This window comes from Zonotrichia leucophrys, chromosome 7, assembly GCF_028769735.1.
Source record: "Zonotrichia leucophrys gambelii isolate GWCS_2022_RI chromosome 7, RI_Zleu_2.0, whole genome shotgun sequence".
Lineage (NCBI taxonomy): Eukaryota > Metazoa > Chordata > Aves > Passeriformes > Passerellidae > Zonotrichia > Zonotrichia leucophrys.
The window spans coordinates 12,060,736-12,088,508 of NC_088177.1; the positions used below are offsets into that span (position 1 = coordinate 12,060,736).

The 27,773-nt window shown below is 43.2% G+C and overlaps 1 protein-coding gene across 1 annotated transcript in view; it reads right to left on the reverse strand.

Moving 5' to 3' along the window:
* The window catches only part of CPS1 (carbamoyl-phosphate synthase 1), a 97,852-nt gene that overhangs the window by 35,149 nt on the left and 34,930 nt on the right, over positions 1 to 27,773 (reverse strand). Inside the window, exons 14-22 of the mRNA XM_064718040.1 lie at positions 23,948 to 24,137; positions 22,727 to 22,884; positions 21,866 to 21,994; positions 19,203 to 19,347; positions 18,622 to 18,832; positions 17,345 to 17,543; positions 15,110 to 15,286; positions 10,045 to 10,163; positions 79 to 220 (exon numbers count right to left, since the gene is read on the reverse strand). Coding sequence (XP_064574110.1) covers positions 79 to 220; positions 10,045 to 10,163; positions 15,110 to 15,286; positions 17,345 to 17,543; positions 18,622 to 18,832; positions 19,203 to 19,347; positions 21,866 to 21,994; positions 22,727 to 22,884; positions 23,948 to 24,137 — 1,470 coding nt within the window. The remainder of the gene's footprint in view (positions 1 to 78; positions 221 to 10,044; positions 10,164 to 15,109; positions 15,287 to 17,344; positions 17,544 to 18,621; positions 18,833 to 19,202; positions 19,348 to 21,865; positions 21,995 to 22,726; positions 22,885 to 23,947; positions 24,138 to 27,773) is intronic.

Sequence of the window (27,773 nt, forward strand, 5' to 3'; positions counted from 1 at the left end):
CCAGGGGTTTCTAAAGGACACAGAGGTCTCCTGCCACTCTTGGAAGCCCCCAGCAGGCCCAGTGATGTTGCCACATACCTGTTTCACCCAGGGCACTACATCCTTCCTCAGCCTCAGCTCACGGCACTGGACTTCAGTCAGCCTCAGGCATTTCCCAATCTGCTTGTCAGAGAACCCCATCTGCTTGGCTCTCCTCAGTGTCTCCTCTGGAATCGTTTTGCTGGGATTAAATTAAAAAAAAACACCTCTGCATGAGACCTTACAGCAATAACTAGAAGATACATGAGTGCTTCTGTCTCTACACTACGTAAAGTTGCTATAGGATCGTGGATGTGAAGGCAAGAAAAGGAAGAAGACTCAACATAAAACATCTTTTTTGTCCTTGGTGTGTCCCACACAAACACCTCTGTGGTAAAGCCTGCAAGCAGTAGGAAGTAAAACATTTTCTTTTTAAGACAGGAATCAGTGCCCAAACCTTAACTTAATATCTCCCTTACATCCTCTTAGTCTAAATTTTAAACCTAGACCTGACCAGACTGGGCTGGACCAATCATTATGTATGTGCTTCCACCTCCTGCCTCTCATTGCAGCTGCCCACTCCACTCAAAAGATGAAATTCCTGAAGCTCTGGGATGGGATGAGGCTCACACACAAAGTAGGTATTTTCTTGTAACACTCTCAATAAACCCTTTTCCATATCTTAGTGTTGGTTCTTGCATTTGACAAATGGAGAGGGGGCACTGACCAGACAAAGCAGGGGTACCTTTCTGATTTCATATTTACAACCAGGGTCTCTCAATACTTCCATACATTCCTGTTCTCCTGGTTTTGCCTTTCAGAAGTCCTGGTTTTGCTGTTTATTTGAAACACATTGCTTCCTCCCTGCCATTTCTGAAATCAAGATCTACCTGTCCATTTTGCTCTTCATTTTTTTCATCTTCTCCACTCCCTCTTCATTTACTCTACTCTTTTCTCTTCTACTCTTCATCCCACTTTGGTTTGACTCCACCCTTACAGTTTCTGCCTCCCTCTCTTTCTAAACTACCTTTTCTAAGCTTAGCTTTTGCAAAAACACAGAAAAGCCTGTATTTTTATCAGTACTACTTCTGTACACCTTCATTGCCAAGAGCATTCTTGCCTGCCCAATAAATCAGTATTTTATTAGCAAGTTCTGAATAAGGAAAACAGAATGATTAACAAACAAGCCATTTTCCTAAATCAGAGTTTTTGAATTACGTCCTTTGTTCGACAGTATTTTAAGATAAATACCATTATTTTATTGCCTAATCCAGCAGGCTGAGCTTCCCAGGTTTGGATTTCCTAAAGTAACACCCACTTTGTGGCACCCCACTGTATTAAAACTCATGATTTCCATGCTCCAATATCTCAAAAACTCCTTTACTTCTCCTCAGTCCATTCCACTTTCTGATCCCAGCTCAGAGGCAGAACTTCCTGCACAAATCATGAGCATCAGAACTGAGGGCACAGATGTGTGTTTTACAGAAGCAAACACAGCAAACTCCACCAATTCTCTGTCAAAACTGATGCTAGCAGTCACTGGCTATTAAGGACCCAGCCTCCTTAGAATGAGTGAGTAGACCCGATGACCCCAAGAAAATGAGCCTCTTTCTGAGCAGTTTACTCCCTTGCCCTCCCTCCCTTCTGCCTCAGGAACACACAGAGCTGGCTGTCATTTGATTACTGTCAGAGACAGCAAATTGCCTTCATTTGCAGCTTGTTTTCATTCCATTTCTTGTATCTCATTATAACAATATCATTCACTGTCACCCTCCCTCCCAGCTGGGAGGGTAGAACAAAAGCAGTGATTATTTTGCACCATGATTCATTTGCCTTGGGCTAGCAGCTTAAATTAGGTTAGGCCACTCACTAATCCATGCAGAAAGGTAACTAGTTTTTTTACAGGAAACACAGCATGCAAAAGAGAAAAGACAAGTTCCTAGAGGGGAAATGGAACCATGCATTTTTTCCATGCACTTTTTCCTCTGCCACTCCTAAAGCATGATAGAAGAAACCAGCAGAATTGGTCCATCATGTTTAATGGGAACTGAATCAGAGAATTGCAAATCCTCAGCACTGCTATGGAAATCAGGCTGTCTCTCTACATGTTCTGGGCACACACATTTTCATAATTGAACAGCTTCCATTTACTAATCATGGTAACTTTTAGCATTTCTGTCTCAACTTTCATGGAAATAATATACAGAAACATGCAAACAGTATGATAAGGTGATTCTTATCTTGCAGATAGCAAAACAGACATGCAGAGGTTAAGGGCTGACAATTTTTAGGAGCAATTCCCCCTTTGCTCAGAGACAGCCCTTTAGAAAGGTAGAGACACTAAGCCAGCAAGAGCAGAATCAGACTGATCTCTGAATATTTGACAGCAAATAACTGTTCAAGCTCACCAGAAATCCAGTACTAAAAGACAAGACAAAAATTCTCAGTCCTGGATACACCAAATCACATGACCCAGTCTTACATCACTGCCTCCCACTTTCCCCTGGAGCATCACTCTCTTTTCCTACACAGAGCAAAAAGTCTCCCAAAGATTAAACCCCCTCACTGGCTTACAACCAATTCTGAAATGAGGGAAGACTAAGTCACCATGATTTCAGACTTCTATAATGCTCCTCTTCCTAACTTTTGCCTTTGCAAAATGAAAGTCAGGAGTTTTAGAGCTTCAAACCCAGACAATTAGACTTTTGCACATTGCCATGATTATTAAATGGCTGTTCACCTCCTCAGAAAACTGTAGCCTCTGCTCATTTTACAGTTTACAAACAAAACAAGCTTTTCCCCAACCTTGCTTGTAACTGTTCCAGCTTCCAGTGTTGATTTGTAGTTGCTTTTAATTTAAAATTCCACCCTGTCATGTTTGGAACTCTATCCATTCACTTCTTTGACAATAAACAATAAGAGAAAATGGAATAAATTCCGCTTAATGAGGAAATTTTCACCTGGCACAGAGAACCTGGAGAAATCTATTAACTGACTGTAGGAACACTGACAGCACTGAAATTATCAGGAGACCCTGCTCACTTCAGCAGAGCCCTCTCTTCCACTTGACCAGCTTTCACCTGACCCACCAATAAAGACACCAGCAGAAGAATCAGCCTCTGATTCTTTTCAGGTATATTGTCACGTTTATGCCCATCCACACATTACTTAGGCCCATGTAAATGAGCATGGATCAAAAGGATCATATTTTGTGAGCTCAGAGCCACAGCCTGAGCTGGGAGCATTTGGGACACAACTTCTGTGTGCTGTGTCCCAGTTAACCATGAACCCTGTGACCCTCCCTACCTCATCTCAGGAGCCACAAATGTGGCTTGGATATGCACAGAGGAGCTGCAAAGGTGAGCAGCTCAGCCCACAGGTCTTGCACTCAGCTCCTCCCAAATTTGAAGTGATTTAAGCCCAGACTAAACTTTTAGCCCAGTTTTGCTACAGCAGGCAGAGTGGACCAAAAGTAAGAAGTGCTGGAAGCCAAATTCATTATACCCAGTACTGAGAGAGCTCTTCCTTTCTCAGTACTCATAGGCCTGCAGGTTTCAAAACCTGCTGCATTTCAGGCTGAGTTATGTACAAAAGCATATTCTTTCTCATTTCCTTGCTGTCCTGCTCTGCTTCAAGGCTCCTAGTGGTTTCCTTGATTACTTCTGATGTTTTACAAGATTTTCAGCATGTTACAATTAAAATAATGAGATCGCAGTATAAATTCTCTCCCTGCTCCTCTTCTCAAGGAGACAGATTGTTACCAGTTTTCCCCTCCTACAAAACTCATGAGATGACTGACAAAAAGATGTCAAAGGAGTGTTTAAGGAAGCAGGAGCTGTAAACCATCAAATCTCACTCACAGAGCAATTGTCATTACAGCTCTCTGCACCTTTAACATTCTGGTCCCCGGGCTAATAAATCTCATTGTGGACATCTTGATTTAAGTAGCATGAGCCTCACACTGTGCCCTAAGACCTGAATGACTCACTGACAAGATTAAGTGAGCTAAAGCAGCAGCTCACACCAAAACACAGCCAAGAAATGGGTTGTAGATGTTTTCTGAAAGCCTATTTTCCATCTCTGGTAAAAGAGAGCTTTGAGTCTTCGCTGGGATGCCACAGTACAGTGCCCTGCTCCTAGTATTGCACAGACTGGTTACAGAGGCTCCCCAATGGCTTTTTAAGGCAATGCCTGTGTATCCCCTGCATCAAGGAATACATACATATTGCATTTTCACAAATGTTCAGATGCTTTGGAAGAAAATACAGCTGTGAAATTATTACCAGTGACTCTACAAGACAAATAGAAAGCAAATCTTATGTTAGATCCACACAAAGCACAAACAGCAGTGCTGAATAGCTGCTTGTATTTTCTTCTCCTCATGTACTGCATTCTGAACTTGTTCCCAAGCCTTTCCTGCCCTAGAGTTGACAAAGAAGGCAAAGGTAATCTTTCCAGTTAGCTAGAGAGGAGCACAACAAACATGTCAGTGACAGCTCCTCAAACTGTATAAACCAGCACAGCCTCATTTCCTACCACTGCACCTGCTCTGCTTGATGCCCACACAAGTCCTGAGTGTGTGCCAATCTGACCTGTCCCCAAAGCACACAGGTAGGCAGAAATTGCTGCTGAGAAAAGTGGGACTGCAGAATACCCTGTCAAAGAGCCCAGGCTATTGATGGCCTGAGTTTCCCTCACCTGCAGGTGCCAGATTTTCATTCCAACACCTGTATTTCTGTGCCTACTCCACCACAGTCATGCTTCCAACAAATAGCTTTAAAAGAACACCTTGCAGGTACCCCACCAGGGACATGGGCTCCCAAAAGGCCTTTGCAATAAACAATTCTCCCATGGGTAACTGAGCAGAGCACCCAGCTACAAATGCTGGGCTGAAGTGGGTCTGCACCCTCCTATTTCTGTCTTTCCCCTTTATTAACCCAAGTCTTTTTGGGTTACTGGCAGTCAGGACTGCACTTACTCCTTTCAAGCACACAACAGACCAGGAGGTGTTTTCTCACAACACCCACAGAGCAAGGAGATATTTTCCTTCAAAGCATAAAATTATCAAAATATGATTAGTGCCATAATTTCCCCCTGTTAGTAGGCTGGCTAGTTCAGTATCTGCCAAAAAGATGATTTGCTGTTTCCATTAAGGTTAATTTGAAGAGCTGAGATTTCAGGTGACAGAGTTCAAGTCACAGCACAGTCAGACTGTCTTTGAGACTTTGGGCAAGCTTACCATCTCTGTGCTGTGCTCTTCACAATGGTGGTTTATAATGCTCCTCTTTCCTCAACTGAATTCTACTTTACAGTCTTTAATCAATATTGAAATGTTCCTCTTTGGGCAATACACTCACACTTCTGTCTGCTGCAAGATGGCTTTCCTGGGTCTTACTTGGATTTTCTGCAGCAGTGAACATGACTCCACTACCTCTACTTTTCCCCATCCCTAGGAGCTCTCAAGTGATGGCAAATACAATCAATTGCAGGTTCCATTGCTACAGAGATACCTAAGTGACTTAGGAACACAAGTCCTATCAATTTTCAACAAGGCTTTTGTCCCCATGTCACCTGGGGCTAAGTGATGATTTCACCATGGCTACCTGCCTCTTTACCTCTATTTAATCATGTTTGTTGTACATTCTCTGTCGCAGACATGTTTTATGAAAAATCCTTTCCTTAGAATTTTTCCTCCTGAGAAGCTGAGAGGCCTCAGGAACAAAATGTGAACAATGATTATCTGCTGCTGTAGAATGCAACAGGTGCATCTGTGATTGGTCTCAGAGTTGTTTCTAATTAATGGCCAATCACAGCCAGCTGACTTGGACTCTCTGTCTGCGACAGAAGCCTTTGTTATCATTCTTTCTTTTTCTATTCTTAGCCAGCCTTCTTATGAACTCCTTTCTTCTATTCTTTTAGTATAGTTTAATATAACATATATCATAAAATAATAAATCAGCCTTCTGAAACATGGAGTCAGATCCTCATCTCTTCCCTCATTACAAGACCCCTGTGAATACCATCACACAGCTGACCATGGTCTGTCCAAACTCCCACCTCCTCCATGAGCTGTCAGTATGATGAAAAGCCAGTGGGGTCTCTCCAGGCCCTTTTTCCCCTTTTCACTCACAGGACTGGCAAGGCCAAATCTAGGGAAATAATTCCCAGATAATAGCACATCCTACTGCACTGCCACTGCTTCATACACCATCACCTATAATGCACTGACAGCATGGGATGGTGCCTGCTCCTTCCATGTGAGTGTGCACAAGTGGTTTTATTTTGTTTATGTGCATGGTGGGGAAGGTTGAAGTTAAAATTACACAGCAGGTATAAAGGTAATTGGTCAGACAACAACAAAAACCCCCTCAAATGTAAACTTCCAAAATAAAATTACGTAAGGTCACAGGAGAACTGTGCAGAGGCACATGTTTGACATGTCTGTGATATTACTTGTTATTCTCACAAGTACACTCAAAATGGCTTTCTTTTCCCAGCTCAACTCAGGCCATTTGCTTTCCTGCAGCCCCCTCACATATCTGAAACAACTCCTTCTCCATCCTAGAGGGCCCACAGGCAGAAATGGAACCACTGCTGCAGCATGACAGAGCTTTACAGTCCCACCCAGCACCAGGCCCAATCTTCTTTAGAAAAAAGTTCAATGGGACAAAAGTAAATGGGGCAGAGAGTGCTCTTCCCAGTCCCTACTGTGCCTGCAAATGGCTGTCCTTGCCTCTACACCATAGAGGCAATTCATCTGCCTCGATTAATTTATGTTTACAAACATTTGTAGGGCAGAAGTTTTTCTCTCAGCACTGCATTATCCCACAGAGGCTCTCACAGGTGTAAGGAGATCCACTGCATGGATCAGTGAGATTTTCTGCTCACCTCTGAATCCCTGCACGTGGCAAGGATGCAAGGCAGCATGTGGTGTGTGAGAGCTGCTTCCTGAACTGCTCTCAAAGGCCTCCACCTGCCTCTGATCCCCCTTCCCCATCTGTGTGTCTCACCCACTTGTTATAGCTCTTCATTTCCTCTGGGCAGAGACAGCTCCTTGTTACCAGTCTCTACTACAGCTCTGCAAGGGCCAAATCAAGACTTTTGTTACTCCAACTGCATCCAAAACCTCACTGCAAAGAACCCCCAAACCAACACAGAGACAGAAAGGAAGGGGTGGATCCATCCAGCAGCAGCAATGCCCAGGAACAGGGCGTTCTGCTTCTGGGAACTGTACTCTAACAGAAAGATTTAAAGCAGTGATGGCATCACCGCTCACTCTTTTCAATTGGAAATTATTCTGTAGCACAGGTAGAACTCATGCCAGGCGTGCTGGGGACTGGAAACAGCTGGCTGCAGGAAGGGCACATGTGTGCCAAGTCTCATCTGCATCACTCAATTAGCTATCCCCTGCCTATGGCAGAGATCTGGCTCCTGATGTGCCTCACTGGACTGGCCTCTTAGTTCAAGTTCCAAGTGTTTTTCCCTGGCTTTTTGCCTTTGTGCCTTCAATGTAATGCAGCTGGACAGTCCATCCCCTCCCTCCTGTGCTGGCTGGGAGGTAACACAGGTTTCTTGAAAAAGTGTGAGCAATTCTAGTGGAGAGAAAAAAAATGCACTGATAGTGGAGTGAAAATCTGCACTGCTAAATGAATAAGGGTAAGATAATTTATATGTTCAGCCTGGAAAAGAGAAGGCTTCAGGGTGACCTAACTGCAGCCTTCTAATACCTGAAGGGAGCCAACAAGAAAGAGAGAGAGAGACTATTTTAAAGAGCATGGAGTGACAGTAATGCCAAATTGATTTTTGCCTCTTTCTTTTATACATTATCTATATTCTTCACACATTTGTTAGTAGCTCTGTAGCCTATCACAGTATTTTGTAGCTAGTGTTTTACCTACTCTAACAGACAGTAAGACAAAATGAACTCCCCAGCAGCTCCAAGCTGTGGGTCCAAGGTTGGATTCTCTGTAAAGCCACGGTTGAAATGATCTCTGAGACATTTTCATCAACAAAGTTTAGTTCCTATCTAAAAGAGGGGGAATTCAAAGAGAATTGAGCCAGGGGGAATAACCTCACTACTTAGGTCTCTAACTAGGGATTCCTGTTAGATATGCTAATTTGAAAATCCTATTAAAATTGTATATGCATTATGCCACGTGTGCATCTTTGCTGTTTTCCACCTGGTGAATAGTACAGCTAAGGATCCTTATAAAGGTAACCCCTTTTATCACCTTTGTCTGGCTCATGGTTTTAAGGCAAAAAAGGCCTCAACAGCATGAGGGGGAACAGGTTCACACTGCCAGAGAAGATTTAGGTTAGCTATTACAAAAAAATTCTTCACTGTGAGGGTGGGGAGGCCCTGGCATTGATGCCCAGAGAAGCTGTGGCTGCCCCTGGATCCCTGGAAGTGTCCAAGACCAGGCTGCACATGGCTTGGAGCAACCTGGGCTAGTGGAAGGTGTTAAAACTAGATGAGCAGTGGAAGGGGGTTAGAACTAGATCTTGAAGGACCCTTCCAACCCAAACCATTCTGTGATTCCATGATACCACCCACAATCTGATTTAAATTGCAAGAATCCACTTCCAAGGGACACAACATTGCTTGTGTCTGACAAAAATGCAAGGCTGGATACTGTGCAAGGGCTCTCTGTAGCAGGCTGCCTGTACAGCCTGGGAACCACGAGGATGAAAAAAGTGTAGGGTGCTACCACCTGGTTGTACAATCACCTGGTACCCATTGCAGAGAAAGGGAAAGCAAGCTCAGGGATATAGGAGGGTTCAAGAAGATTAGCCTCTGTGGAGGATTTATATATAAATATATATATAATATTTATCTGTATCTATAAATATATATGTATATATAATATACACAAAATATACATATATATAATACACACATTATATATCTATAAAATATATATTTATAAATGTGTATTTAGAGCAGCTGAGGATGCAGCCAACATCTGGGGCCTCGTTCCAGAGCATGCCACTCCCACAGTGACAAACTGATTGTGGCTATGTTTTTTTCCCCTCAGGAGCTGCACATGCATGTTTAAAAGGCCAGATAGAAATGCCATGTGACAGATGTTAGAGGACAAAACTTCTGCAGCCAAACAACAGATTTCTGCAAATAATCAAGTTACTCCTTTTCTTCCACCTCTCTCTGCACATTTATTTTTGTTTGGCTCCAGATGCTGCTTGTTCCGGGTGCAAGGGAGGGCAAGAGCTGCTCAATTAAAAGCGGAGATGTCGCAGGTGAAGCGAGGAGCGGCTCAGAGCCCGTTGCCTCTGCTGCGCTCCCAGTGCCACCGTGTGGTGACACCAGCGAGCACAACGGGTACCCGAGACACAAAAGCCAACAGTACTCGGCCAATAATTCAGCAAGGAGCCTCTCCCAGCCTCGTAAAACACGAAGGGAAAGCTCAAGTCAGCAAGAGTCTGAACTGAAATATAGCCCACTCCTTTAATTTACTGCTATCTTTTCTGTTGGATTTTATATGGTCATTTTTCTTGAAGGAAGAAGATTTAAATAGGTCTGGAGCCATAGGTGTTTGAAAGAGTGGTACAAAAGCAATACTCACACATACTGCATGATCACAGCAAAGAAGAAAAGCTTAAAATTCAATACTCCAGGCTGGAAATAAAATGCATTGTATGTGACCCTCAGGTGCAGTAAGTCAGGACAAGTTCAGTGCTGAGTTTGAAAGGTAACTCTGTCCTAGGTATATAAGTTATTCATTGCAGGCCATCCACATTCCCAGTCTTTAGTCTCAGAGACTAAAATCCTCAAATACTGAGAATTTTCCATAGTAAACCATAACTTGCATAATCCAAGGAGCTATTTTACCAAAAAGAGTGTGGTCCAAAATTTTTGCTGACTGAGACAGTGTACTGGGTTTTAAGACACCATCATTTATTCCAAGCACTTGAATAAACTTCTCAGCATGGACTGCATGTATGCTTACCATAGGTTTCTGAGCAGGATTCCAAGGAGAATTGTTGTGTCCTAGGACAAGGCTTTTTTACCTGTTCTGTTCCTTGAGGATCTTCTCCATGTTGACAATGCTGCGCATCTTGTACAGGAACCACTTGTCAATGGCTGTGAGCTGGTGAATGACATCCACAGGGACTTCATCCTCCAAGGCCTGCCAAAAACAGGACAGCACCAAACAGCCCCTTTAATACACTGCACAAATACACATCTAGTCTGCAAACAGCTAGCAGAAAGAAAAAAAGTTATGTAGATCAAGCTGTACAAGTCAAATGTTCATCTACCTCCTGGCCCAGTCTCCTGCAGCAACAGAAACTGTGCCCCATGAGGAGTGCAGGGAGGCCCAAGCCACTTCTCTCTGTGCTCTAGGTTCCAAAATCTGGCTTCTGTTTCAGTGAGAGAGGTAATTTGCTTTCCACAGAGCCAGCAGCCAGACAAGCTGATGGCACCTAGGCTGGGTGGCCACTGAGAGGATGCTCAGCTAACCGCAGGGAGCCACATTCAGGCTGCAGTGACCAATCCTCCATCTGCACACCTGTTACCACTCAAGTTGCCTAAATCTCAGGCCCACTGCCAACATCCTAACTGCAAATGTAAAACAAGAAGCTCTGGACTGCCAGCTATGAAGGAACATTTTGCTTTGGAGCATAAATCTTGATATAGCCTTGAAATACAGGGCTGAATCAAAGCACGTGGCCTTGCATTACCTCTGAAGCAAGGCAAAGTCAGGTCCTGGGTGATGTTTCAGCCACAGCACAGCTCTAACTTCTCTCACTCTGCCTCAAGATAATGTCAAGACCATTCAAATTTCCCTTCTTTCTTGCTGGGGTTATTGATGGGGTTTTTAAAAATAAATTATTTACAGCTAGAACCCCACAGAGATATTATTCATAAGACAATAGGTTACAAACCATTGTAATATTAAAAAAACCCCAGCACCTCAGAGAGCCCTCAAAATGATGTATTTTCTATCAATGCAATTTCTTGGGTCTCACCAGTGGTGTACAGTTACAACTCTCCTGACAAAGCAACTATAATGAACCATAATGATAATGCCAGCACGGTATCTTTGCTGAGCTAAAGTAATCAGGCTCATTAATTTCTTAACATTCTTAATTGTTTTCTTGTAGGGCAGCATCCCTGGAACAAAGCCAGAGCAGTGCCATTGAAGAAAATCCCAGAATTAATGCAGGAATGAGCTTGGTCCACTGCATCCCAGCATTATTTCCCCAAGTTACAAAACTTGGAGAGAATGTTGGTACCATCACCATGTGCCCCAGCAATGGGGAGACTTTCTGCCAGCTCAGAGAAATGGGTCACTTCAGGGAGTGAAGTGGACAAGGGATGGGGGACATCTCCCTGCAAAATACTGACACCACCTTCTGCCTTTCCTAAAGAATTCCCAGCCAGCTCTTGCAATTATCCTCTTGCCCTGAGAGGTAACAACTGCTCACTGGGATTTCCTGTGTGCTCACAAGCAGTGGGGAAAACCTCTAACATGTTTTGCTCCTTTAGAGTAACTCTTTTAGAGTTCACAGTCTTCAGAACACTATTGGTATGAGGAAACTAGTAAGGAGTCCTTTCCATCCTGATTTTTTAGTGCTTGAGGTCACATTGCCACATTAGTGGTATCTGAGCAGATCTTTTTTCCTTTCAGGTCCATCTATTTTTACAAAACACATGCAGACTTGCACATCTTCAGGATCTCCAATTTTCAGACAATGGTTGCTGAGCCACACATACACAGGTTGTATGACCATACACTCTTAACCTGGTTAGGACACTTTACTAAAAAAAATCCCAGGGATCTTCAAAGGAAACTGAAAAAAGTAACGTATCCCTTCCACTCATTCATCAGAGGGGGGCAGAGAAAATCAACCATCTTCATCCCTGCTGCATAAATCTGGAGACAGAGAGAGAAGAGTGAGTTTGCAGACGTTTCTTGTTCCCTATCACCACACTCCAGGGGCAAATCAGGTTTCCAGGCAACTGCGTAGAATTTGCTCAGGGAGCGCTGGACTCCAATGGCTTTCCTCTCTTCAAACCTACATGAAGGAGTACAGCCCAAACATACCATGGAAGCAGGAGGAGAGAGACCCAGCAGGACTGTGTGACTTTGGAGCCCTGCTCAACTTCCAGAGCATCCCATCCAGTAGGGGCTGAGGTTTACAGGACTATCTTCATACCAAGAGCCATGAAGCAAGCCTGGCCTCCAGGCCAAGCAATGAAGGGCAGCTCAGCTGCCTATGCCTTCTCTAGGGACAGCACCCTTGCTGCTTCAGTTCCATCCTGGCTCCTCACCACAGAAAGTATTCAGCTGCCTGTGGACAGCAACACGAGTGCCAACTGCACATCTGTAGTGTGGACAGTTTGGAGACCAGGGCCCTGGTGTGAAACAGAGCATGCACCACCTCCACAGCCTAAGCCTTCTGAGGCCACTTGTACATAAAGTTAAGAGCAGCAGAAAACACCTGACACAACCTGAGCATCCCTGCTCATCAGGCCGTTCCATCCTTGCAGCACTCCCGCTCTAGCCAAGGAACAAGCCTCATCTGTGTCAGCCTCTCTCCTGTGCCTTCTTTTACATGACAACAGGGAGCCCCATTACAGCAGCAATAGCTCTGAATGGCAGCTGAACTCCCTCTCCTTGCACCTGAACACTTGCTGTTGTCATCATCCAACAGGCAAAGGAGAAAGTAAAAAAAGTACAAAGCCTTGGAGGGCTGGCTAGTGGGCAGGAGAGGAGAAAACACATAAAATATAACAAAGATCCATCCTGTTTCAAATGGAGCTGATGGCTAATGGGGACTTACTGTTGGTTTTTAAAGATCAACAAGCTGGGAAGGGATTTCCATGCAGACAGCCCCAGGTGCCAGAAGTACCTCTTACTTGTACTGCTTGCCTCAGTTATTAATGGGAATTAATTTGTGTTGGGCAGAGACAACTCTTTATAAGGAGGGACTAAAAGGTTTTTCTTGCTTTTCCAACAGATCCCAGTGAAAATACCAGCAGGTGGGAACACCCAGTGTTCAGTGGGACCCAAACTTACCTTCATCTCCCCAGATGCCCTGTGTTAACATGGGTCTAATTTTAATCTTTCATACAATCTCTCTGAACCACTCAGAGACTCAAGAAGTAAGATTTTTCTCTCAGCCACAAGAAAAAGGCTGTAATAAAGACCAAACACAGCTGCTGAAGGATGAAGACATGCACTTCCCAGCTTGAAAAACAAGAGGGAACAGCTGGACAAGCCACACATTTATAAAACACTTTCTGATTTTTCTTCAGGCCATTTATAAGAGAAACTGCTAGTGAAAACCTTTTAACTAACACAGCACAGGCTCAGCTCCTCACTCACGTGGAGGTGGAACAAGATGTACCCACACATGAGCACAAAGGGCCTAAAGACTCCACCACACAAAGTCAGGGGCACAAAGAAAAGAGTAATTGGGCATTCCCTGCCAGGAAGGTTTGCAGTCTTAAAAAAAAAAATAAAAATCAGGCTATCCAGGTAAGCAGCTGTAAAACACAGCTGTGCCCTCCTCTTCATAGAGAGTATGGACAGATGGACGTGTTACCTACAGCAAAACCAAAGTGTGAAATTGCACCTACCTTCTAAAGTAACCCCACGTTTACCACATGATATACACAGGCAAACACCAAGAAGATGAAGGAAGAAATAAATTTGCACCCAATTTCCCTTAGAATAACACTCCCTGTTACACAGGCACCTTCAAGGCTGAAGTGATTTGTCCAGTGTGACAGGAGAGGGGTCAAAAGAATGCTACAGGAAGCTAAGCTGGTTTTGAAGAACAGGGGATTTCTTGTCTGAAATTTAACATACAGTTTTGTAGTTCTTTTTGTTTCAAGCCCATACCAATGCAAGCATTGCAAGTAGACAGTGCTCTCACACACTGCAGTTTGCCATTCTTTATCATCCTTGGCTTCAGTTCTCAAAAGGATCTTCATTTATTCCTTTGCAATCTGCAGAACTGACCCATTTTGACTGACATTTACACTAGTATAAATCAGGGCTGAACACTAGCCAATGTTTAGCAGACAAATTTCATCTCATAGGAGAGAAAAGTGATCCAGGTGTCCACCAGCACCCAGCTACAAATTAAGTAACAGGACACCAGAATGCACCTGGTGCTGAATGCAGTGAGCACAGGCTAAGATTGTACCACAAAAGGCAAACATATTGCCTGACCATGGAAGATGCAGAAAGCACAAGCAAGAGTCCTACTCAAAGTGCTCCCAGTGAGCTTGACAGAGGGAAGCAAAGGAATGAAGAATACTCAGCTGACCCAATCCTGTAGCTCAAATTCAAGACATAGAAGTGTCTTAGGGTGAAAGACGTTAGTGGGGGTGTGTGCTCTATTTCCCATTTGTTAGAGGTGGGGCAGTTCTCTTCTGTTCATTGGGAAGTTTTCTTTATCTCTTCCACAGCCAATTCTCCCTCCACGAGATGTCTTCTGTCCATGGCCAGTGAGTGTCCCTGCATGGCTGAGAAAATTGCATCATCCCACTGGGAAATGCTCTGCCCAGGGGGAAGAGCCAAGCATTCCTACCTGGATACAATCTGACACGTGGAACAGCACAGCAGCCTTTGCCCACTGCATTCCAGAGGAGCAGCTTTGTGCTCCCCTGCATTCCCAGAGGAGCAGCTTTCTGCTCCCCTGCATTCCCAGAGGGAGCCCAGGCCCATCCCCAGCACCCCTGGAGCTGCAGAGGAAAACTCCCCCCTTGTGCAGGATCCCTGCTCCAGCAGAACCACAGCTGGCACTGCAGGAGGGCTGAGCCACCATGGCATGGGGCTGTGCCACCACCCTGACACACAGGGGTCAGCTCCTGCTCTGACTCTGTTAGTGGTTTGTTTTCTTTTTTGTACTATTGCATTTGTATTTTTAATTTTCCTAGCAAATATCTGTTATTCCTATTCCCGTAGCTTTGCCTGAGAGCCCCTTAATTTCAGAATTATAACAATTCAGAGGGAGGAGGTTTACATTTTCCATTTCAAGGGAGATTCCTGCCTCCCTTAGCAGACATCTGCCTTTTCAAACCAAGACAGTAGATCGAGGTCTCTCTATCTGTTGTTACCTTGGCTATTGCATATATCCGAGTGCTGGATGGCTCAGAGAGCTCCTTCTGGAGATCCACAGTGGCTGGCCAGGCTTTATTCATAGGCAGCTGTGAAACAAAGCCATCCACAGAGGGGTGGCACATCCTCAGGGCCTTTTGGAAGCTCTCCTCGAACGTGCGGCCGATGGCCATTACCTGAAAGGGAGAGCACATCCACATGAGCCACAGTGAGCCAAGCCTGGCTGGGCCCTGAGCAGCAGGGTGGGGACAACTCCAGCCACAAAGAGAAGCACACACAGACATGGCAGCCTTGGGACTCCTCCCTAGGATAATCCTGCTGTCTGAGCCTTGGTAGCCCCACTTCTAGATCTGACTCTGCTCATGGTATCAGTGGGGAGTTCCAGACAAGTGACTGGTTGGGTTTTAGGTTTTGGTGGACTGCACTTTTGGTTTCCATTTCCCTGTCTGTAACACACGGGAGAATGCTGCTCTCCTCTGTAAACTGTTTTAAGGGAAGCACTCTGGTAGAGGGAAACATTATGCAGCAGCATGGGTATAGTAATACAAAAGAATATTTCTGTTTAACAGCCTGTTAGAGATAGAAATTCACAGTGTGAATTTTAAGGTTCAGGAGAAACCTTCTCCTGCTTCCTTTAAATTACATTTAACAGTAACTCTCCCCTGTGAGGGTTCTCTTAAATGATTACTCCTCCTTGGTACAGCAGCACTGAAGGGTTTTCCCTCCTTCAGTCTTGACAACATATCTAATAAGAAAACAAACCTTTCTGTCTAGATATCTGTGAGGTAACAGAGCTCTTTCTCAAACTTTTACATTTTTATTTCCCAGTGTAGTGAGACCTTAACAGCATAAAAATCTTCTCAAACACAATGCTGAAAAATGTCAAAAGAAAAAATAACATTGCTTTCTCTTTTCTCACAGCTCCAGGCCCACTGCCCAGCACAACAGAGCTTAGAAAAGGCCAGGCCAGACTGTTCAATTAATAAAAATTCAGTAGGTGCTGCAATCTGGCTTGGGGTTCAGGCCTGGGGAGATGACTGCTCCATACTAATAGAGACACAGTGACAAGAAACTGTGCTTCAAAGACTCCATCTCCTGCCCACAGGTCCTGCAGATTAACATTCTTGCTCAGTTCCCCCACCAGCTGCAGACTGCATCCCTTGGGCTCCTCCATCCCTGCTTCTGCTCACCTGCCCTGTTAGAGCACTGACTCTCCCTGTGTGTCTGTCCTGCCTGGAACAGGACACAGATACAGGCATTTCTATGACAAATGAACACTGGAAGGACTCAACATCTCCTGCAAATGTGTATGACCAGGAAGTTCCACAGCTTATAATGCAACTGCATTTAGGAACTCTAGTTCTACAAAACAGTCCCCAAACCTCTAAGCAGAGAGGGTTAATATCAGGAAGCATCATCTCACTGAAAACAAAAAACCCACCTCATTACTATTAAAAGCCAAACCTGCCAATGGAAGATCAAATTCTAATTAATCTTCCCAGTTCTGATGAAGGCTTCTTGTTCAATGACAACAATGATATTAGGAACATCTTGCATGTCAAAATAATTTAATAAAATAACTATTTGAAAAGACAACCGAAAAAACACACAATTATTTTTCTTTGGTAACTGATACATAATTAACTAATTAAGTGGGTAATGATTTTGTTTCATTTCCCCGTTCTTAAAACATGGTCTGAAAATACTGTTACTGTCCAGACATCTCAAAATCTTTTAGAGATGAAGTCTCTTACATTAGAAGTCAAAACTTGAGAGCAAGATGACAATTTGTGTTTGGATTTCAAGGCTGAGATCTGGCAGATGATTTTAACACAGAGGACAAATAATTCGGGAAGAACTGAAAGTTGTGGCTCATGGGCACCACTGAAAATCTTAACACACTACTAGTCCTGAAATTGTACTGTAATTAACCACCACTACAGAACCTCAAACTAAAAAAAATAACTCAGAGCCCTGGAGTGAGTGTTAGGAATGAAGTCAACCCCAAGTAATCCATAGTGATCTCTTCCTTTAGGAGTCAAACCATATTTTGATAGCCAACATTACACAGTCCTAACTAATTTCCATTAATTATAGTACTGGAAAAAAAAAAATTTGAGCTTAATATATATTCTCCAATTCATTAGGTCTTTGAAGACTGACACTCTGAGGGTTTCCAAGAAAGAGCAATGGCTTCCCCAAGTGGTGGAATGGAAGGTGAGTGTGGCACTTGCCTCTCCCACACTCTTCATGGAGCTCCCGATGCGGTTGGAGGTGTGCTGGAAACGGTCCAGGTCCCAGCGGGGTATCTTGGTCACAACATAATCCAGGCTGGGCTCACAGCAAGCAGAGGTTTTTCCTGTCACCACATTCTTGATTTCTGGCAAGGGAATCCCCAGGGCAATTTTGGCAGCAATGAATGCTAATGGATACCTGTCAGAGAGGAGGAGGAGAGAACAGCAGAATGGAAAGAACTTTGCATTGGCAAATCCCAGGAGTGGATCCCATTAAATAAATGTGAGGTGATCGTCCCTCCTCAACCCAAGGGAAGGCTCCTGTGCTCATGCACAGCAGGACCCACCCAGCCTCCTACCTCAACACATTGCAGAGCTACCTCCCTAGATCTGAGACTTGCTTTTTCATCCCCCATGGCTCCCCTTTCAGTAGCAGTCACATCCACTGTGAGCCCACCCTAACAGATGTTTAGCTGCAAGTCTGTCATCGAGAAAGAAAACAATCAAACGCCCACTGTCCAACAACATGGCTTATCTCCAGCCTGCTATGGGTCTTAAATAACCATAAGAGTTGTTGAGAACTGCAAATTAGAGATTAATTTGTGCCTCTCAACAGCATCTGCAAAGTGCAATTAAGAAGCCAATTTTTAAACAGCCTGCTTTGACCATCCTTATCTTGATTAGTTTATGATTAGCCAACAAAACAAAGGCAGCTAGCAATGCCATTTGCATCAATCTGACAGACAGCTCATTAATAACTCTGCCCTCTGGGTCCCAGAGATGATTTGCAGCCAACATATGGATGCAGTGGATGTGCTTTGCAAGGATTAGGCTCCCACACTCGTTTCTCCTGGGAGCTTCTCCATTTGTAGTAACAGCATCAGCAGGGCTGGAATGACCTGGAGGGCTCACTAACCCCACCCTCCATCTCCCAGCAGGACCAGCTCTCCAAGGGTCAGACCTAACAGATGCTGACAAGAGCTGTTCTTAGAAGCTTCCCATGCAGAAATCTGTACACCTTACTGACCTGACTGCTCCAGAGTTCTCTCTAACAGCCAACTTCAGTCTTCCTTGATGAAAATGTGCACTACAGCTTCATGTTTTAACTACATGGAAGGCAGATGCTGCAGCTCTTTTTCCTTGTAGCTGTCACCTACTTATTTAAATAATACATTGATCCAAATCCCTTCTTCTCGCTTTCTGTTCTGCTCTCCTCATTTTTTCTGTTTATTCATTGTTTGTTCTGGAACATTTTGGTTTTTTTAAAACAATCTTACCCTGTTGCCTTGGAGGCCAAAGCTGAACTTCTGGAGAGTCTGGCATTAACCTCAATGATGTAGTACTCCAGGGAAGTTGGATGCAGAGCAAACTGGATGTTACACTCTCCCACAATGCCCAAATGTCGGACAACTTTGATGGCACGATCCCGCAGCATCTGAAACTCCTCATTATTGAGGGTCTGGCTTGGAGCCACCACAACAGAATCTCCTGTTTGTCACAAGGCAGCAGAGAAGGAAAATTAGAAGAAATTGTGGCCACACAAGTCACTGTCTCTGCTAACCTACTACCAGTAATGACATTACCAGAGACTACAACTTGTGCATGCACAGCTGATGAAAACCACTGATAGTTTTTCAGTGATAGTCAGAAGCCCAGGGTTGGAGACAAGCTGAGAAATCTTATGTAAAACACAATCACAGGTATAGGTTTAATCTGTTTCACACCCTATCTGGCTGTATTCAGGACCTGAGCAGTATTTTCCTAGCCCACATTATCTGTCCCAAAGCTCTGTCAATAACACCAGGCAGAACAGCACTGCATATAAAAAGTCTCTGAGCCAGCCCTTGCCCAAGCCTACCTGTGTGGACTCCCATAGCATCAATGTTTTCCATGTTGCAGACAGCAATGCAGTTATCAGCAGCATCTCTCACAACTTCATACTCTATCTCCTTCCAGCCAACAACTGACTTTTCCACCAGAATTTGGTTAGTCATTGCAAATGCCTGGGAAGAGGTGAGGGAAAATAAACACCAAAAGAAACACCCAAAAAACCACACAACACCCCCCCAAAAACCTGCACCAAACCCCTTATTAGACCATATTACACATTTAAGACTTATCTCCAGACATCCCAGACCAAATGAAAGATGAAAATAAGTTCAAAACATTGATAAGAAGTAATTTCTATTTATCTCTTTCTTAAAAATTGCTTTACTGTGATTTGAAAGGCACATTTGAAAATATGTATGCAATATGATGGGGGGAAAAGGGTTGGGCATGTCTGTTTGTAACAGTATATAAATAACAAATAGGAATATAAGAATATTTAAGGCTTCAATCATGCAACAGACACACTTTTATGTGGGTAGCCCCAAGGACTTCAATAGGAGAGCACTGCAAAAAGCAAAATGACTGAGTGATGGGAGTGTAGGTGCCAGCAAACAGTATGTAATTAATAGCATTAATAATGCTGCTTGTCATTGGCATACTAACCAGAGGCAAGGGTCATGATTTATTCTTAAACTAATCTTGAAAGTATTCCTCAGCACACAAGGCAAAAATGAAAAATACAGTTTGTTGGTAAATGAGCATAATCTAGTGAATACATGGCTTTAATATTAGCAGATAGAAAACATTAATCAATACTTGCTTAAAACCCTAGAAAATGATGGGCACATTATCAATCCATCCTTTAGCAAAGCTTCTTGTTATCATGCTGCCCATGAATTGGCTCTTCAGTCTGCTCCCATCTGTCATTAACTCAAGCTGTTACTTAAACCCTGCCCTTAGCTCAGTTGCCAAAATCACACATAAAAAAGGAAAAAAGGTTATTGGAATGGCACTCCACACTGGCTTAAGCAGGCACTGACATGGTGGGGATGCATCAGGAACACCCAACCACTCCTGCAAACCAGTCCTGGGTGCTCCTGTATCCTTCTCCACTCAATGAGCAGACTCAGGAGGCACAACCTCAAGGCCAGGTTAGCTGAACTAGCTGTGCTATCAAACACCCAGTGTTCAGTTATCTGAGTTACAAACAGCTCAGTCCAGTGCCTGAAAATCCACTTCACTGAATTACTACAAATCATAACTGCTGGGCTGGAAATGAGCATCCAAATTTGAGTTAATTCAACAAGACCCAAATTGCTTTTCACTGTAAATTTTGAAATATCAATACTGAACTGGGAGCTGGTGTAAACTCTCTGAGGGACAGGAGGCCTTGCAGAGAGATCCAGATCAATTTTAGCATTAAGCCATGATTAATGGGATGACATTTAACAAGTAGAAATGCCAGACTTCAAACTTAGAATGAAGCACCACCTGGCAGAAGTAGTAACTGGGAACACCCTTGCAGACAGGATTCTGAGGGTGCTGGTAGGCAGAAGGCTTTAAAAAAAAATAAATAAATAAAATAAACAACAATGTGGTGATCAAAATCAGGTTTTCCTGCTGAAAAAGGTTTTGATATAAACCTGTCAGACAGCTGCACTCCAGGGTTTATGGGTGAATTTCTGCCTTCTCTAAACACAGCCCACAAGAGAGCCTGAGTAAGTGGCATGTTTCCAACCTCACCACGGATCTGGAAGGTGGAATTCCTGCCCCTCCTGCCTCCCCAAATTGTGCCAGTCCTGCCCCCTGGGCCCCCCAGAGCTGGCCCTACCCAAGCAGTGTTTGTTCAGCACTGAGCACACCAGACCCAGGGTCTGTTTGCATGACAGCAGAGGTGGGGAACACAAAGAAGTCATTGGCACATACAGTTCCCAGTGACATCTGCAGTATTTCTTTCTAGAGATCAGTGAGAGATTAAGAGGCTCAGCAAACCAGGGAAAGACAAACCCAAGAATTCTAGAGACCCATAGGGATAGAAATCTGTATCTTACTGACCTGGCTGCAAAATTTCCTGAAATTCTGCATTTTTGACAAGGAAAAAAAGCTTTGGATTTGTTTTCCCCACTTATCTGTGTACTTTTCACAGCAATGTTTAAACTATCTCAGATTTTCTATAGAAAAAGAGCTGTCTTCATAGCCAGAGACAGATGGTAGTTGTCAAATTATGAAGTGTCATCCTGCTAAATGAGCTTTTGACCTGGGAGAATTACCATCTTTTGACAAAAACACAGAAGAGGCCCAAGCCTCCCAGCCTTCTGTCCCTAAGACCACGTTATCACTCAGCATTTCAAATGTTTCCACTTCCTTAACACTGTTCATAATCATTTACTCTTGGAAGTAGGTGATTCTAGACCAAGGTATTTCCTTCCAGACCAAAACTGCTGAAAAACTTGCTCAAATTATGTCTTGTCATGAATTTAAAAGATCTGTCATTGAGCCATTTTCATTATCTGTCAGCAGGAATGATGAAAAGAGGGCAGTTCCTAACCAGGGCAACATTTTACAGATAAGATGAAATGTAAATGAAATGTACAAAGATGAAACGTACAATCCCAGTATCTATGACATTAGAATAGTATTTAAGAAAATCAGATGTTGAGATATTCCCCAAGTTTGCAGTTCCAGACACACCTTTGTACCAAGGTCCAGCAAACTTTCCTTATCAGGACAAATTCCAGACCCCAGCCCACCAAGGGCATAGGCAGAACGTATCATGACAGGGTAGCAAATCTTCTCAGCTGCCTTCAAAGCATCTTCAACCTTAAAGGAGAGGGGAATACATTTCAGAAATAGACAGCAATTCAGATAAATAAAGTCTTCAACTCTGGTTACAAGGTTAACTAGAAATCCCATCAGTAAGACACTAAACTAAATGAAGATAAAATTAAAATAATAGAAGTTCACTTTATAATATTCCCCTTTTCTGCCAAATAGCAGAAAAGTGGAACATGCAGTCAAGGAGGTGATTTCTGTCCTTAGCTGTTTGTGGACTTCCTTGGTGACCTGCCATGGACAATGTCCTTACATGATCTGTCTACAGAGACTCCACCTTAAGAGGTGTTAAGACCTGTTTGATTTCCTCCAAACTTGAACAGACCTTTCCACCAAACTCAATTTTATGTTTTCATTCTCCCATCCTCAAGATTTCAATCATGATGATTTTGGGGACCTCTAATCCTAACTCTAAATGGCTTGTATATGATTTAAGAAAAGCTCCCCTGGCATGCCACATACTTTTGTGCTGCAGCACAGGAGTCACCCCAATATAATTTCCTTTTCTTGCCAATTGGTAAATTAGGTTAGGTTTTTGCAGTGCTTAACTGCATTTTCACTCATTTTAAATCATGGTGACCCCAGGATTAATCATCAAGGAGTGCTTACACACTACAGCATCCACAGCTGCATTCAGCTTTCACTCTACAAAACAATATTTTTACTAAGTCAAATGGGCAGCAGTAATAGCAATCACATCTTCAAATTGATCTGATTTACCGATTCCACTGCTAGGCTGGGAGCAATCTTTTCATTTAGCTCAGTTAGTTTGTCAGAAAAAAGCTTTCTATCCTCTGTAGCCATGATGGATTCTACTGAGGTCCCCAGGACCTTCACACCAAACTGCTGCAGTACCCCTTGCTTGAAGAGTTCCACTCCTGCAGAGGAAACCAAGACACAGCTCTGAGGATGGATAGTAAATGAAGAATTATAGAATTAAAGAAGGACAGAATGGTTTGGGTTGGAAGAAACCATAAAGCTCATCTCATTCCACCCCCCTGCCATGGGCAGGGACAGCTTCCACTAGCCCAGGCTGCTCCAGGCCCCATCCAGTCTGGCTTTGGACAATTCCTGGGACCCAAAAGCAGCCACAGCTTCTCTGGGCAACCTGTGTTAGGACCTCACCACCCTCACAGGGAAGAATTTAGAAAATTTAGAGCAAAGAAAGTATTCAAAAGATATCTGATTAGCTGACAACTTGTCTGGCCTCCTCCACAGCTAATTGTATTATTTTTGTCAGAACTCATAACCATAAGATGAAATTTTCCATCCTCAAATCTAGGAAACCTGGGATAATACTACAATTACCAGCTGGCCACCACCTACACCACAGAGCAAAGCAGCAGAGATGAATATTGGTGCAAGAAGTTATATGAAGGTAACTTTTCCTTTTAATCTCTGCCTCAAGGTGGTCAGAATATCCTAAATCTAACTATGATAACTAAGATTTAAGATGAAAAGCAGGACATATGAATGACTTTTAACTACCAAACCCAGCAATTAGATGTTAAGTTCACAGCTTAGGAAAGATTCACTCCCCCATGGTTGGAATCTCTGCCTGTCTCTCAGTAGACTGGTCAATGTGTGAGGTTTGGATGCCTGCAGAAATAAAATCTGCACAACATGTGGTAGAATCATAGAATCACCCAGGTTGGAAAAGACCTCTAACATCAACAAGTCAGTCCAATGTAAACCTAGCAGCACAATGTACACCATTAAATCATGTCCCCACATGCCACAACCTTTTGAGCACTTCCAGACTGTTTCAATGCCTGACCATCCTTCAGTGAAGAAATTTCTCCTAATATCCAATCCAAACCTCCCCTGGTGTAACTGGAGGTCATTTCCTCTGCTCCTGTCCCTTATTACTGTACTTGTTATCTGGTAAAAAATCCATGATTTGGCCTCCATGGAGTGCCAAGGCACCTGTACCACACTCACCACAGTTGAGAGCAGTCTGGCCACCCATGCCCAGGATTATTCCATCAGGATGCTCTGCCTTGATGACCTCAATGACAAACTGAGGAGTGATGGGGAGGAAGTAGACAGCATCAGCCTGCTTTAAGCCTGTCTCGTTGGTCTGCACTGAAGCAATATTGGGATTCATGAGGACAATTTTCACATTCTCTTCCTGAAAAATTAAAATCTGTGTTAAAAATAGGCGTACATGGGGGAAAGAGTTAACAGAAGCACCAGCAAGAAGAGAGGGGATTCATAACAGCAGAAGAATTTCAAAATTATGTAGTGTCCTATAAGAGACTTCTGATCTGAAGGCTGAGCCAATTCTTTACTTTTGTGCCTGTGAATCTTGAGGGAATGGAGATTCCCACATGACCCTGAAAAACATGAAATTGTTTAACACATTTAGGAGTTATATAGGAGAGACAGGTACAAACTGCAGCATCCTCATGTCTGTCTGCCTTTGGAAGTCAGATTAAAGGTGACAAAGCAAAAAATTTAATCAAAAGCTAATACTTTCTTGCCAAGCAGTAGGTGTTTGAAGTTCTCAGATTTTTGTACCAACTAGTAATAGTAACAAAACCACCATTTTTTCTTTGATTTCCCACAGAAATACCTTATTGTCCTGGTATTAACAGTTTAAAAATCTCATCCTCTAACTTTTTTTATTGGATACTGCACATATTAACAGACAAACTCTGCCTTTCTACGCAAGATGAAGGTTAGCCAAAATTTTACACTGCTCTCTGTCACAGCTGAGAAACTGAGATAGAATCATAATAGATAATAAAGTTTATCTGTTTCCTGCTCTAACAGTCTTGCTGCTCTTTAGCTACAGACAGAAATGCACTAAGTTTGCTCATTAACAGAAAATTCTGACTCAGAGCTGGGCAGATCAATCCTCCTCCCTCTTGAAATATCAGCACCTAATGAGGAAACCAAGTTTTGCTAAAAATGATGATTGTGGCCAAGCTTTAAAAAACTCCACATCAACCACATGCACTAGACATGCAGATAGAGAAAATTGTTCTACTGCCTTGTTGCAAAGGTGGACTGAAAAGTGCACAGGCTGTGGCCTCACTTACAGGAGCTCATTCTAATCTCCATCAGCTTCATGTAAGGCTGAAAAACTACCAGCAAACATCATTTTCAAAAAAATGCTAGTTATACATGCAAATTACAAGTCAAAGTGTAATTTTGAATATATATATGGAAATTGTTAAAACATTAAAAACAACAATTCACATTGGAAAGAGGAACAGTGACAATATTTTTAAAATATAATGAAACAGACTGGAGAAAATGCTATGGAAGCGTTGCTAGGATCAGTGCAGAAAGTGCTGTTTTCCCTCAGTTCACAATAAGCATGAAAATGCCACAGGATTTTTCTGTGTTTGTTTAAAATTTGTGATTGCTTGTCTCACTGCTTTGGGGGAACAAAAATATAACTCACCTGGAGCACTGGGATTCTCACTAAGAGCTCTCAGGGTTCAGGTGTTGGGTAACATTTCCTCTCCTTTCTTTGATAACTGAAAATACTGCCTTAAAGACTGGCGGTAAATTTCTGCTGGCTTTTTTTTCCCTGTGACAAGTTGTATTATTTTTTTTCACTGAAGCACATTCTCCTTGGAAATGTGTGGAAAAGGGGAGGGAAAGAACATATAAAATCTGTATGGAAAATATTTTGGATTTAGACTAATGTTCCTTAACTGGGTAGTTTTCATGGTGATGGTGAGGGGAAAGATCAAAACATTCTTCTCTAATGAATGTATTTAGAAATTCATGGCTATAATTCTGTTGAAACAAATGGGGGAGAGAAAAGTTCATCACTTTTCAACAAGCTGGACTATCTGAACATCTCAGCTCTTTCTTCCCTGCTTATCTGGGACAAAGTATCTTAGAGATCAACCAGCAGTGATGATGATAATTAATGAGAAAATGAATGCTCTCTGTGCTGAGAGATACATTTCATTGATATCACATCATTGGGGCCCAATTTCTTGGGATGCTGGATTTTAATCCATGTGCTTTTCCCTCTTGCAACCCTTTCCTTCAACTTTTGCCTTTTTTAGTTTTTTATAAACATACAGAAGTCTGTGTCATGGCCACCCACCCTGATGGAGACCCTTTGTTACAACTTAATTAAAGCAATGGATTGTTAATACTCCAGAAGAGCTCAATTTCTTTTTTTGGGTAATATTCACCTTTATTCAGCTGAGTTGGGATAATCCCCACAGAAAGTTATCCAGAAGATCTTCCATGTGACAAACAGAAGATTTTCTAGGTGACCACAAGCTAATCTGTTGTCCACAGATGCTTCCAGGCCTGGCTCTTCAGGGGAAGTTCTTGCCTTTGATTAATATTTTTTCAGATACAAATTTACTAACTGTGGAGGTTCCAGCTCTTCAAGGACTTTTTAGTCTTTAAAAGAAGCACCCATTTAACTGTCCAGGACTGACTATCAGTATCAGCACCTTCTTATAATGAATGAGCATCCAAGAGCCAAGCCAGAGCAGCAGCACACAGCAGAAGGAATCAGCACACAGCAGAAGGAATCTCACACCAGCACTGAGAAAGAATCAGTGCTGATTCATAATAAAAAAATAAAACAAAATTAACAAGTCTAAGGGAAAAGAAATTTCTCCTGTCTCCTGTTAACTGTGCATTCTCTCCCAGCCATGTTCTGCTGCTTTCCCTGGCAGGAAAAGGGCTGACCAGCCACTCCTCTCTCCGTGCAGCCCTGAATGCCTCTGCCAGAGGCAAGGTCAGGAAGGGCAAGCTCTGCCTCTGGATCAGCCCACAGATCACAGCAGCTCTTGGGTGACCACGTGAAGGGGAAGGGCTCTGTGGGGAGTCAAGCTGGGGAGGTTTATCACTAAAAAACTCCACTTTCTTCCACAACCTCAACTGAGCTTAAAGGCCAAAGAGGGAAAAAAAAAACCCAAACAAAAAAACCCACAAAAAATAAATTTACAAAAAAAACCCCAAACATGAAAATAAAGGAGATATCTCTTTTCCAGATGGGTCATATTGACACTCCCCAACTCTGGGATCCTCCACTCCTGCCCTGTTCTTGTCTCTTGATGATGTGGTCAGTTTGAACCAGCAATGCAGTACACAAACAACACAGATGCGATACAGGATATGTTGCAACATGGGGATGAACCAGGGCAGCCCAGATTATATTTAACATTACTAAAACTGATTTTTTTTGTTCCTTCACTCCAGGGCCAGCACAGGAATAGAATGTTTGTGGCATCAGGACAGCCTCAGATCCGCTCACAACCATCACTTCATCTGAAGGCAGCTGTTACTCCTGCTCTGACTCTGTCAGGGCTCTGCATGTTCCCTCTTCCTTCTTCACATGGGGTCAGACATGAACTTGGGACCCCAGTAACTCTTACAATACCAGTAATAACCCCATCACAGGACATTCTACCCTTCTACACCTTCTCCTAGCATGAGCTTTTGCCCCAGTGACCTTTCTAGGACCTATTCTGGAAGCAAAACTTGACATAAGTGACCATTAAAAAATTCATCCTATTTCAAAGAAATACCATTTAGAAAACCTGCCTTGATGAGGGGTTCTTTTGTGTAGCAATAACCAACTTTTCAGCTGTTGTTGGTTGTCTACCTTGCTTGTTGACAGACCACGAAAGTTCCAGATTCTCACCTCAGGTACATCTGACCATATTCCTCCTCCTCCATTCCCAGTTTAACAGGCCTGGAGCAACGAGGCACACATCACAAATAAACTGCTTGAAGACTGTGATGGAAACCCCAAGAACATCTCTCTTTGGAAGATAAT